Source organism: Oryzias latipes, chromosome 1 (assembly GCF_002234675.1).
Source record: "Oryzias latipes chromosome 1, ASM223467v1".
NCBI lineage: Eukaryota > Metazoa > Chordata > Actinopteri > Beloniformes > Adrianichthyidae > Oryzias > Oryzias latipes.
In genome coordinates, this window is record NC_019859.2 from 35046623 (window position 1) to 35059959 (window position 13337).

At 41.1% G+C, this 13337-nt stretch overlaps 1 protein-coding gene across 7 annotated transcripts in view; it reads right to left on the bottom strand.

The window, feature by feature from the left end:
• The window catches only part of LOC101155825 (protein Dok-7-like), a 49941-nt gene that overhangs the window by 32797 nt on the left and 3807 nt on the right, over positions 1–13337 (bottom strand). For 6 of the 7 annotated variants that reach the window (XR_002874316.1, XR_002874317.1, XM_023960957.1 and 3 more), the window contains exons 3-5: positions 13320–13337; positions 11693–11843; positions 10587–10787 (exon numbers count right to left, since the gene is read on the bottom strand). The exon at positions 13320–13337 is cut by the window's right edge and continues 65 nt beyond it. Coding sequence is in view for 5 of the 7 variants with exons in the window: in XM_023960957.1 (XP_023816725.1) it covers positions 10587–10787; positions 11693–11843; positions 13320–13337 (370 nt within the window). In the remaining 2 variants the exon portion in view is untranslated. The remainder of the gene's footprint in view (positions 1–10586; positions 10788–11692; positions 11844–13319) is intronic. The other variant, XM_023960971.1, reaches the window with a different exon arrangement.

The window sequence follows — 13337 nt, forward strand, 5'->3', positions numbered from 1 at the left end:
CCACTAAATCATCTTTAAATGGACACACCATGCTGCTTCACCTCTCTGAAAACAAACTAAGCTTCAACTAAACCTGCTCCAGACCAGGTTATGTTCAGAGCATGAGTTGCCTTGGTAACTTGACCTACCCTGAAACATACCTCCATTTATGGAACCAAAAGCTGAGGTTATCAACTTCCTTAGCCTCAAACTTATCGTGGGAGTTAGCATAACCTGCTTTCTGGAATACCCCCCGGTTGCTTGTGCTTATCTCAGTAACAATGCATGGATGCACAACGCACATGGAGAGTGTTCCCTGAGAGGGAATAATAAAATCAGAGGACCTGATTATAATCATTCTCTCAATGAAAATAGAAAAATATCATAAGGTTCAGGAAGCCCGAGCAGGCTTGTCCCGCTTTGCGCAGCTGCCTGGACTGATTGTCGGTCCGCCAGCTCAGCGCAAGAATGAGGAGTGTTTCAACCGGGGACTTCGAGACGTGGACGACCGGAGCTCCTCTGTGGTTTGGTCCACACAAACCCTCAAACTACAAAAACAGAGTCGTAGATGTTTGCATCTTCTGCAGCAGACAGATTGTTTGTCTCTATTTGATCTGTAATGTCAGCAAAGGTGCGCAGATATCGCTGAAACATGTCACCTCTCTGACTGGCACACCGCTGAGCGGGTATCGAGGAAAAAAAGAGTCGATTTCCATGGATGAGCCAATGAGCGTTTAGATCCCGCCCACTTTCACTGATTGACAGACAAACCTATTTTCCTGAAAAAGCTGTTCATGAAATAAATAAGCCATTGTTAAAAACAGCAACATGAAATAAAACAAAGCTACTTTGGAAAATATCGATTTTGAAATACGAGCTTCTGAAAAAAGACAGAGTTATAATAATATTCAACATGATTAAAAATGAATATTTTAAAATGTTGTTTTAAAATAATGAACAGGTTTTTAAAGCCAAAATGAAATATATTGAATACTACAATTGTCATGGTGGAGGGTGGCTCGAGAACCGGGTGGACCCAGACGCCGAGGCGGAGGCATGAAGATCAGGGCTAGTGGGTTTTAATACACAAAAAGAACAAACAAAAAGCGCTGCAGAGCAGGATGACAGAACCCAAACGAAAACTCACTGTGGCGTGGCGAGGCGAGGAACAAGGGACTTGACAGCAAGACATGAACACCAGACAGGAATAATGGACCAACACAGGAGGAAGGCAGAGACAAGACTTATATACAGACAGGGCAGACAAGACACAGGTGAACACGATCAGGACAGATGGGGACCAAAGGAAGTAAAACTCAAGACACAACAAGACAGGAGACTTTCAAAATAAAACAGGAAACAGAAACAAGACAGAACAAGGACCAAAAACAAGACAACAAATTCAAATCATGACAACAATGGCTAATTTAAAATCTGTGTGCAGGTTTTTCACAATTTCATGATCTTTTTATATATTTATGAGAGATTTATTGGTTGATTGTGTATTTGCATAAGGTCATATTTATTTATTTATTTAAATATTTATTTATTTAATTATGAACAGTATAGGACTCCATAATGAAAGAAGTGAATTCTGAGGACAAAAATTTGATCTGAAATGATTTTATTCACTCCCTTTTGTCTTGAAATTAAAGATTGTTAAAAAGAATCGTTAAAAACCAAACTACTGTCCCACTGGTTAATTCTGACTTTCACCCAAATAGAGAGCAGAAAGGAAGCACAGAACATTTTATTTCTCACGCTCCACCACCTTTAACTTGCGTATCAACATTAAAGGTGCATCTTTAAGTGGCTCCAGTCTTCCTCGTCAACCCAATTAGCTGAGGTGTACCACAGGGCCCCTGTCTTAGGCCCCATTATTTTTGCTTCCTTTGGAATACATTTTTGGACCAACAATGTAATTCAGATGGAAAGTCCCTCCCCCATGAGAATAAACAAAATACACTAAACTGTCCTGCAAACACTGGAGAGATTATCGTGTCAAGTCACCCTTAGTGTTAGCAGTAGTTTAGACTCTGAATTCTGAAAATTAAGTCTCTCCAATCCATAACATAAAACAGATAAAAGAACAGTCTGCAAACCACAATCCTCCTGCAAAGCAAATATTATCCATAAATGCATGAAATCGTCAAAAGAACCAGAGAAAACAGAGAAATAAATCCCGGTGTTTAAGGGACAATTAATTTGGATTGGATGTCCAGGACAAAATTCTCCCTTGAGGTATTTATTATGCTTTCTGTTGTCACTATTGGCTTGTGTGATGGGATAGTCTTTTCTCTTCAAAATCATTAAAAAAAGAATAGTTTGGAGTGTCACATCTATTCTGTAGCATTCACTGACAAAAAAGAAAACATGTAAAAATGTAAACCGAGCTTCTGTTTTATGCTGTGGACATTCCAAGGATGGACCTGCCTTCCCGTGTTTCTGCTTCTGTCATCGCGCACTTCTGCTCTCTCCCCGTGCTGCCCCAGTGCCTGATGGGTAATACAGGGAAAAGGAGACTCCTGCGGTTAGATGTGTACAGCCACAAGGCTCTCTGTGATTGGCTCAAGGTCTGGCTGGCATTTATTGATGGCACTCGTGAGAGCATTGAAACTGGAGGCTGAAAACCTGGAGGTTATTTTTGTATTCACACACGCACACTCCGATTTCTACATTTCCAAGGCATCATGGCGCAGCAGCTGCAGCTGAGCAGTTTGCCTGCAAGTCTGCGAACCGAACAACCAAAACGACCTCAGGTTCAGGTCACTGAACGAGCAAACCCACGGTTCATAAGAAGAAACGCATTCCACACCTGGATTTTGTACCTTTATCAACATCCTTTGGAGGTCAGAAAAGCTGCCAGCGCTCTGTGAGCACCAAGCAAACGATGAAAACACAACTGCTGTGTGACGCCGAAAGGATTCAAGTGCAAAGTTTGGGCATCTGTTCTACAACAACCTGAAAAAGTAGACAGTTCAGGAGATCTTCAGCTGGTTCTGTCCTGGTTTTGGCTGTAAACGCACACAGGGGGGAAAAACAGCCAATAAATATTTGACGTCTAGGATTTCTAAAGAAAATCACAGATAAAGCCTTTACTGTTTTCTTTGCTGCTCTGTATTTTTTTGAAGGATTTTTTTGTTTTTTCAAAGGAACGTCTTACAAAAAAACTTGTGGATTTATTTTAACGAATACTTAAACAAACTCTGAAGAATTTCACTTTTATTGACAAAAATGAGAAATCAGATGTGCTTCATCAGGAATCGCTCAGTGTTTATCTGCGGTTTCGGAAATCAAAAACAAAAAATATGAATTCAGGCATAAATGTTGTATAAAGAGCTTTTGCATTTTGGCATCGACACCATAAAGCCTTGGTCCCACGCACCCATATGGCGGGATGCAGTCGTGCGGCGCCCTTACGCCAAACGCTGGTCGTTAGCCACGCAAGCGCCTGCAGGACGCCCATAGGACGTCCACACTGCTAACCTCATTTCTGACAGTCAGGCTGCAGCGAGGAGCGCGCATGGATCACGTGCAGAGAGCCCGTATCCACCCGTATGGACAGTTAGGAAAAGAAGCAGAGCATTTGTTGGTGGCAGAAGTGTGATGGTATGGGACATCTCCCTTATAGGATACAAACTCTTGGTGTAATTGGAGAAAACATTAAAGCAGAGATGTGAAGAGGAGATTTTTCAACAGTCTTGGACTGAACTTTTTCCTCTAAACGATGTGATGCTGCGCGCACACACACACACACACACACACACACTCAGCCACACACTTATACCAACACACACACACGCTCACAATGGAAGCTCCAGAAACCACCTTTGGAATCTGGGAGCGGACCGGATGGAATCCGGATGGATCCGAGCCAGCCGCTCAGATCCTAAAACCGCACAGCTGACCTGTTGGTTGGAGAAGAGGATGCCATCAACAGATGGCTGCCAGCTGCATGAAGGTTGTGTCTCTACCGACCACAGAGGCGCCGCTTTGTTACATGAATACACCATTTGTCCCACACTATCTGCAAAACTAAAAAAAACAACAACAACAACAAAAAAAAGAAAAAAACTGTTTGTTTCACTAGCAGAGAAGAATTACTTTTGTTGACTACCTCCCCACCTCGGTTAAAAAATGCATGTGCCCTATAAATGTGGGACCTTTCATGGGAAAAGGAAGCTGGCTTTTTTCTTTTTTTAATGGTATGAGATTTATTTGCCGAGGAGCAGCAAAGAAATAATCCATCGGGACCGAAGGCTCAAACTTTTGCAGTTTTTGCAGGAAAAAAGAAAATATTACTTCTTTCTATAATTGCTTTAAGGGGCTCTACTTGAAAATGTTTTCTCTCAGACAGGTTTTTAGTTATCTCACACTGAAGACTCGTCTAATTTCGGCTTGTTTTATGAAGACTGACTGCGCAGCGGGGGTTTACAGAGAGGTTTACGTTGCAGAGTTTGTGAGGAATCTGCCTGCAGACAACAACACGGCAGCTGAAATCGTCAACCGGACGGGAAAATTCCCCCATTCTAGGCGGAAGCAGAAGTTTGGTTTGATTATTGTTTTATTTTTAGGATTATTGTTAAGAAAAGGGTCAAATTGTCAAGATTTTCAAGCAATGCATGAAAATGTAGAATGTCTCCTTTTTTTAATTTAACGCCTGCTTTATTTTGTGGGTTCAAACGTCATGTTTGTGCTTCTTTAAAACTGATCTTCTCTTTAGAGAGTAATTTTTTCAAAATGTACGAATCATAACAAAACATGGGAGTGCTTTCCTCACAACACGTGACTTGATGCTGGTTGGTTGGTTGGTTGGTTGTTCTCAATGTTTTATTTGTTTACTTCCAATAAATTAGTAACTCTAACCTTTAACCCTTGTGCTATCCTAGGCACTTTGACATTGGGAGTTGGGTCATCTCCAGTGTTTTTCAACCAGTGTGCCGCGGCACACTAGTGTGCCGTGGGAGATGGTCAAGTGCGCCGTGGAGAAATTGCCCTCATTAACTGATCTAAAAACATTTTCCATCTCCAGGATTTCAGCTCTGTGTTCATCCAAACAGGCCCTGATAAAACACTGAGTAGTTAGGAATATAAAAGATCTTAAAATTACTTTTTCTTTGTTTTTATTTAATTCTATTAAAGACATTTTGATAAGAATCATGGTACCGGGATTTAGCTGCAGCTATAACTGTGTAAGGAAAAGTCCCGCCCCTTTAACTGTCTCCGCCAATCATTCTTGAAGCCTTAATCACATGTCATCAGTCTGACCAATCAGAAGTGCTTAAAGTCTTCACTTCCTTGTTCTTAATTCTGCTGATAAAGTCGCTCAGTTCTAACAAAAATACCAGCTAAAGCTCGTCTTTCATCTCGTGGTTTATCTCTTAGAAAAAAACAGCCGCAACTTCCTGCTTTTTCTGCCACAATTATAAAAATCCACGTGAGACTGCGCGCGCGCGGGGGGGGGGGGGGGGGGGGGGGGTCGATCAAAACAGACCATGAATTTCTGCTTTTTTTTTTTTTTTGGGATGCTGGTGTGCCGCGGGATTTTTGTCAGGGTTAAAGTGTGCCGTGGCTCAAAAAAGGTTGAAAAGCACTGATCTAGACCCACTAGACAGTGCTCTGAACCTTTTTTCTTCAATGATTTGTGATCTTCACTGGTGTCCATGGATTACATGAAATCTTTCCACCTTTATCCACCTTTGTCATGGTAGGGAGAACACGTCAATGGAAGGGGGGGGGGGGGTCATCTAAGATAGCACAAGGGATAAATTTTCTTCAATATTTTCTGCAACTTTAGTATAAACAATAGACGCGACCTAGAAACCACCCTAATGGACAAATCTTTATCTTTATACACAAAGTACCCACTTCCACCTAAAATGAAGGAAACGTATTTTACAGTTTTTCTCAGTCGCTTTAGTACAATTCTCAGATCAGAATGAAATTCCCAAAACTATTTGTTCAATCTTCACATCATGATGTCACTTGTGCACATCATATAAGCAGTTTCTCACTTCTTTGAACAAGTTGCAATTGCTTTGGTACATCCATGCAAATGATTATGTACAATTCTCTGCTCTTTGCTACATTATCAATTGTTTATGTCATGTTGATCAAAATGTATTATATAGTTCACTGTGCAATAGTCTTACTCCTCAAAACACCTAGTCATTAGTTCATCGTATAAGACATTAACTGCAAAATGGTTGACCAAGTTGTCATAATGTGACAAACATATTTCGCTGCATTGCAAGAGAGGATATTCGCTGTGATGTGGATGAGAATTTGTGGCCTAACATACAGGAACGACAAGAGGTGTAGGAAGACCACACCAATTCCTACTGCACTGCCTGTACTGTTGGACAGAATATTGTCCTATCTTTTTTTTCCCTTTGTGTTACTGTTTGCAGTGGGTTTTTTCTATGTTGGTATGACATGGTCTATCAACAAATTACAATATTAACAATAAAAGTGTAAATGTGAATCTTGTCCAGTCTCTTGCAATCAAACAAAAAAGGTGTAACTTCCATTTGACAATAATTGTCATCCAAACTTTAGCCATAGTTTACATCAGAACCTCCCTCTAAAGTACACAGTTATATTGACAACATGACTAAGTCATTTGACTGTCTTGTTCGTAGACAATGACACAAGGACTCGACATTCTGATGGCACTGACATGTTCAATGACATAAAGACTTAGTTTTGAGAGATGAACTAAAGATTTTGAGCAAGTTACAGGCTTTTGCAAGAAATCCATAGTGTTTTGCTGTTTGTACAAATTCTTTTGAGAAATGCACACACGTATTTGCAAACTTCAATTCTGATCTGAGAATTGTACTAAAGCGACTAAGAAAAACTGTAAAATAATATCTCAAATTTACCCTGTTGGAGATTTTTTACATAAAAGATTCAAATTTCATCACAACTATTTCATCAATTTTGGGATATTGCTCACATCCATGTTTGTGATGATATAAGCTAAGTCCGGTAGGCGAAGCAGCCAGCCTAATCTTATGATACTTTTCTGATTTTCATTGAGACAATGACAGATCGATCATTCTTGCTTCACAGAGACACGGAAGTAGCGGCAGAAAGCGGCTTTTGCAGCAAGGTGGACGGAGAGCGAACCAGGATGTGAATGAACGTGATTAACGATGCTTTTGTGCTTTTTAAAATAAATAAATCTGATCTCTAAACATCCTCCGTGTCTTCAATGCAATGTAATGAGACACACACAGACAGAAATGTGAAGGTATCTGCTGCAAATCTATGACCTGAATAACAGGATAAATGATCGGCTAGTTAGCATGTAGCCTGCTAGCCTTCGAATGTAAAGCCACTGCTAAAGAGTATGTTAATAAAAGACAAGTCCTGATTATTATTATTCCTATTCGACCCTAAACTACAATCTCTGCTGGCTGTCTGTCTACCGGCTAGCCAGCTGCCCAAATGCCGGCTTGACAAGCAAAAGAGCTCCGCGGCGAAGCTAGGAGCTACGTGTCCAGAGAATCTTATGGCAAAGCAGCAAGCCTAGGTATCATAAATCTTATGATATTTTTCTTATATTCATTGAGAAAATAATAAATTGATCATTCTTGTTTTTCTTTTTCCTTTCTTGAACGACTGTGGGTCACAAAGACACGGAAGTTACCGCTGAAAGCGGCTTTTGCGGCCGAACGGAGAGCATATCCGTGTTTATGAATGACTTATGACGTGAATAGTTATTGTGTTCGAACGAATCACTTATTTCGTTCGCACGAGTTAATCATTTCGAGGGAACGCAATATTATCTTGTGGGAACGGATTAGTATTTCGTGTGAACAAGATATTAATTTATAAGATATTAATCTGTGGGAACGAGATATATTTTAATTTTTTAATGTCAGGACACGGGCTCCGTACATTACTATAAAAAAATAAAAAAACGTAAAAAATAAAAAAATAAAAAATGCTTAATCTATTATTGAAGATGGCTATAATAATGAATTCTAATTATCTGAGTTCACTTGATCCAAAAAGTCATGATTTGTTATGTTTATTTTTTGATTGTGTTATTTTTTTAATCACAAACATGATTATTCTAATGAAATTATCTGAATATATTTTAGATAACTGATCTGTATCGTGGTATTTTATTATACAAAATAGTTATGGCATTAATATCAGATGAAAAGTTATGAACCTAACAATGATAAATTATGTAATAAAATGGTTATGGTAGAACAGGGGTGGGATTATATAAATTCGCTTCCTTCCACTCCCTTTCAAGCAATCTTTGATTTAATATTTAACTATCCTAAGTTTGATACGTCTTTGAATGAATGTATGAATGCTTATTGTATTGTTTTCTGAATTATTCTGTGATTGCTTGAAATAAACAGTTTCAAATCAAATCAAATAACAAAGTGGGACAGGGCAAATGCTAATCCACAGGATTGTAAGGAACACTTTAACATACACAGGAAACAGTTAAACCACTTCCTAAGAACATTAACAATATATATTACACCTTCAAAGACGGAAAATTCCCAACGCTCGCACGCACAGAGCCAACCCAGCACGAACACGGCCGCATGGCCGCGAAAACACGCCTAGAGCACTCGCCCTGACACAAATTCAAATCGGAAACTCAACGGAAATGACAGATGCCCCACTCCGACAACCATCCAAAAACGAACTGCCAAACACACTCCACCCAAAAGAAAATGGCTCCCCTGACAACCCAACCAAAGGCACCACAACAGGAATGAAGGTTAGCTGCAGTAAGACGGGGAACATGCGTGTGAATGAGAGGAACCCAAGTGGAAGAGTGAGGATACAGGGAGAAGAGATGACGACGGTGGAGGACCAGTCTAGAGGAGTGGAGAGTGAGGAGAAGAAGGTTGGAGAAAAGTGTCAGGTGTGATGGAAGACTTTCCGCTGAAATGAATGCGTGGTGAGAGCAGCCATGTTGTTCAGCCTAAAGACGCTGAGGAAAAGACAGGAAGCACGGCTGGAGGTAGAAAAGATGAAGATGGTGAGGACATCAGAACATGTTAGAGGTTTTGGAGATAAAGTCAGACTGGGATGGTCCAGACATGTCCAGAGGAGAGACAGAAGGATGCTGAGTCTAGAGCTGCCAGAGGTCTAGAGGAAGACCAAGGAAGTTAGCCGACAAAATAAACTTTTCAAAAATATCAGAAAAAGAAACTGTCGAACATGCATGAAGAGAAATCCAAACTCGATGTATTTGAGACCCGTGGAAGCAAAAGAAGTTTTAGAAATCGTCAACGAATTCAAAAACCAAACATCTACAGACTGTAACGCTAACCTGCCCATCTATGAATAAAGATGGGCAGGTTAACTAATGTCACCATTGGCTAATGAATCTGTCAATCAAACTCATCAGCAAAACAGGCTTGCTCGATTTCATCCAATTGAATGGCCTCTTAGACTTTGCTTTCACACAGGTGACGAAAAAAGCCCCGCCCATCTTTGATTCTGTACCGGTCGGTCGTTAGCGTGTTAGCTTTAGCATGGCTCCTGTAGGTTTATTGTCTTCGTTCTTCAAAGATTACTGGCTTGTGCAACTTTATTGTGGACTTTGAAGCAAGGCAACAGTGGTTGAATGCAGAGAACTGTCTCCTTGTGATGGGATTTGCAATGAATGTTTCACTCAGGATAGATGCTAATACTTTATCCTTATTAGCTATGATGCTAGTCATCCAACACCAGTATATATGTTTTAAAAAAAATTATTTGTCTGAATTAAATTATTATATATCTTTTACAGAACGATTTGTGTATGTTTAGTCTGTTTTAATGTCATAAAGTTCTTTTTACAATCTTTATGCTTTGTGGTTGTTTGTGCTAAAAAACGTCCACACTTTAGATGAGGTGCTGCAAAACAATTAATAAACTGTTAACAAAGTTAATTAATACATTTGTAAAGCTTATAAGCAGTTTAGTGATATGGATTTAGAAGACAATGGTCTGACTTTAGATGTTAATAAATCTTATTAACACTTTCAGGTATTTGCAAGACATCTATAATGCTAATAAATATCTTACTAGCATCTGACACATTAATAAAGCCTATTAATTTGTTAAGTTAGTTAATAAAACTTATTAAGCTTATGAACACTTCAGCTTGTGTCAGGCGTCTATAATGCTAATAAATATCTTACTAGAATCCCAAACAATAATAATACTTCTTAATTTGTTAACAAAGGTTGTTAATAAATCTTATTAAGCTTATTAACACTGACACATTTGTTTAGCTTCTATAATATCAGTAAATGCATCATTAGCATCTTAAAAACATCCTAATAATAATGCTTGTAAATGTGTTAACTAAGTAATTTAATAAACCTTATTAGACTTATTGTACTAATAAATGTCTCACTAACACCCTATAAATTCATTTATAATGCTTGTTAATGTGTTAACAAAGCTTGTTAAGGAATCTTAATATAAAGTGTTACCGATTTTTCATTTGTGTTTGAAATAAACTGAAACTGAGACCCAAGTGAATGCACACATGTGTTCACAATGAGCCACTCTCTCCTCCACCGTCTAACTCCGGCGCAGTTCACCAAAGCTTTCCAGCTCACACAGTTACTCACAGGGTCCACAGCGGGTCCCGCCCTCGAACACGAAGCCATGGGGCACGGCGCCATACTGGCGCAGAGCTGACAGCCTCCAGTGGCCGATCACGGCGGGAGGGAGGCCTCGGCTGAGGACCAGCAGGTTGTTGCACAGGTGGAGGGAGGCCGGCCCGCTCTCCAGCTTTGTTCCTGCCTCCACGGTAACACAGAACCTGTAGACTGGATCACAGAGGGGGGGGGTCAGTGCAAGCTTCCCGCCTGTTCTCCAAAAATGCCTTTTTTTGGTTCTGCAAGAAGCTTAATGAACAGAAATGTAAAAAGTTCTAGGAGTTTTTAAATCCAATCCCACTCTTGGAATTAAAAGTCAACAGATGATCTGCTTTTGGCTCTTTTTCTTTTTTATCAGACCTCTAGACTACAAAAAGCAGGAGATCTCTGCTTTATTTTCTATGGCAGAGAAACCAACTGAGTTGTAGAAATGGTTTTCTGAAGGTAGCTGCTCCCACAGTTGGAGGCAGCTCCTATTTCCCTCCTCAGATGACGCAGAACAGATCTCAGTCACATTGAGTGCAGCAGCATTTGACTGACGGTTGTGCATCCTTCTTTACCTCGTTTCCCTTTGACTCCTCAGTTTAACGCGTTCTGCAGAGAGCTCTCACTTCTGTAAACCGTCAGTCAGAAGTTTATTTTTATTATTTATTAAAATCTTGTAATTGCAGAGACTAAAGATGTGTTTTCCTCTTCTCTGAGCTGGACCTGCACAGCGCTTTAGCCCATCGCCTCTGCTCAGCATCTGTTTGATGAAAAGCGCCGAAATTCACCTGCAGACGTTTCACATCGGGCAAACATGGTCCAGGTGTGTTGTGGACTTTTCAAGCCCTTTTCATTGAAAAAGAAACAGCTAAGAAATCTGACTTTCCATCTGAATTCATCTTTCTGAGCTCGTTTCTGTCCTACAGAGTCAGTCAGCATCAGAGTTCCTTCAGAGTCTGACTGGAGCTCCGTCAGAGGGAAGAAAATCTCTCAGGTTTTAGGGAATCCGGTCAGCACAGCCGTGGACGTTCATGCGGTTTGCCCTCACAGCCTGACCTAACTCGAACTTCACACGCAGCCACACCACCAACCTTCCCCCAGGCTGTAGCGGATGTTGGCGTCCCAAGCCAGGAGGGCGTCCCGGCTGCTGAAGCCCAGCACGGGGGTGTGTGCCAGGCAGAGGATGGACAGAGTGTAGGACACGCCGTCGAACCCGGGCCCTGGCTCCACACCGCAGACGTCCTGAAGACGGAAACGCAGCATGCAGTAATAACAGGGGGGGGGGTCATCAAAAAATGAACAAGGTGTGTAACGATTCCCCTCGACTAATATTGTCTACAAATCGGGTTGGCAACCACAGTTGCCATGAATGGTAGTTCAAATGAGTCGCTACACCCCTAAACCTCTGAGTTGTGGACTGGACCTTTAGGGCAGAGCAACCTTTGACTGTAAACAATGACCCCCCCCCTCGCATACCAAACAGGAAGTACCCCCTGGCTCCAAGAAGAAGCCAACTTCTACAGAGAAATAAACAGCTGTCACTCAGTCATTCTATTGGTCAGAAGAACCGTTCTGGATCTGGTACTTTTTCTCTTTTTTAAACTTTTTTAAACATTTTTGCCGTAGGTCAAGTTATTCAAATTATAAACTGACCAATCCGATGCCTCAATAGAAGAATGTGACCTTCGATTGGAAGAGGTGTGCACGTCCAACAAGCTCACTCCTGGTTGGTGGGAGTGGCAGCCATGGAAACGTTGACTCATATTACTTACTGACGCTGTCTGGCTCCAACATGGCAGCGTCCGCATCAAAAATGGCGACTGAATTGACTTCATTCGGTTGGAGCCGGCGGTAAGTCCTTTTTCTATGGGTGATGTCACTGTCATATATAGTCGATGGGAGTAACCCCACCCCCCCTTCCCTTCTCTGTTGCTGAGAGCTGACAGCAGGGGGCTTGTGGCCCACCATGCGTATTTTCGACGTCCCAAGTGGAATCTTGTGGTAACATTTGACCAAAATGTTTCTTGTCTGCTCCTGATTCACAACGCTTTGAATGAAGGAATCTGGAGAAATGTAATGTTGAGCTTCATTTCCTTTATTCATGTTCGTCCTTCATCAGAGCGGCTGAATGGCTGTGTGAAGGAGCGGCGCATGGGGGGGTCATTCCCCAGGACGCACAATAAGCTTCATCCGGTGTGGGTCCTGACTACGTATCCCCCTGTGCCGGTCTGCAGCCCGGATGGAATATGGGGTTGTGTCAGGAAGGACATCCGGGGTCAAAAATCTCTGCCCACCTGTGCGAACCAGTGGAAGCTGATTATCTGCAGCGACCCATGAAAGGTGAACAACAACATGTCCTCCTTCATCAGAAAAATGCCACAAGAACACGTTAGAAAACATGTTTCATCTGAGTGGCTCTTTACTTTTGTTAATCCAAACTAAAATACAGTCACGTTTGTGTATTTGGATCCGTTTTCATTTCAGTTCATAATTGTATAGCTTTTAAACTGACTGTGTCTGCAAAGGTTTAAGTTTTCAGCCTTTTATTCATGTGAACAGTACATCCTACAAGTCCATGGAATCGCTTTACGCTTGTACCGTTTTTTTTTAAATCTCCTCGTTTTTTCAAACATCTGTGAGCAGAAATCAGTTTCCAGCATGAGAGGGAAAAGTCAAACTCCAGGAGAGAAGAGTCTGGTCTGCTGCAGCTGGATGTACCTCCAGGGTTATGCTGAG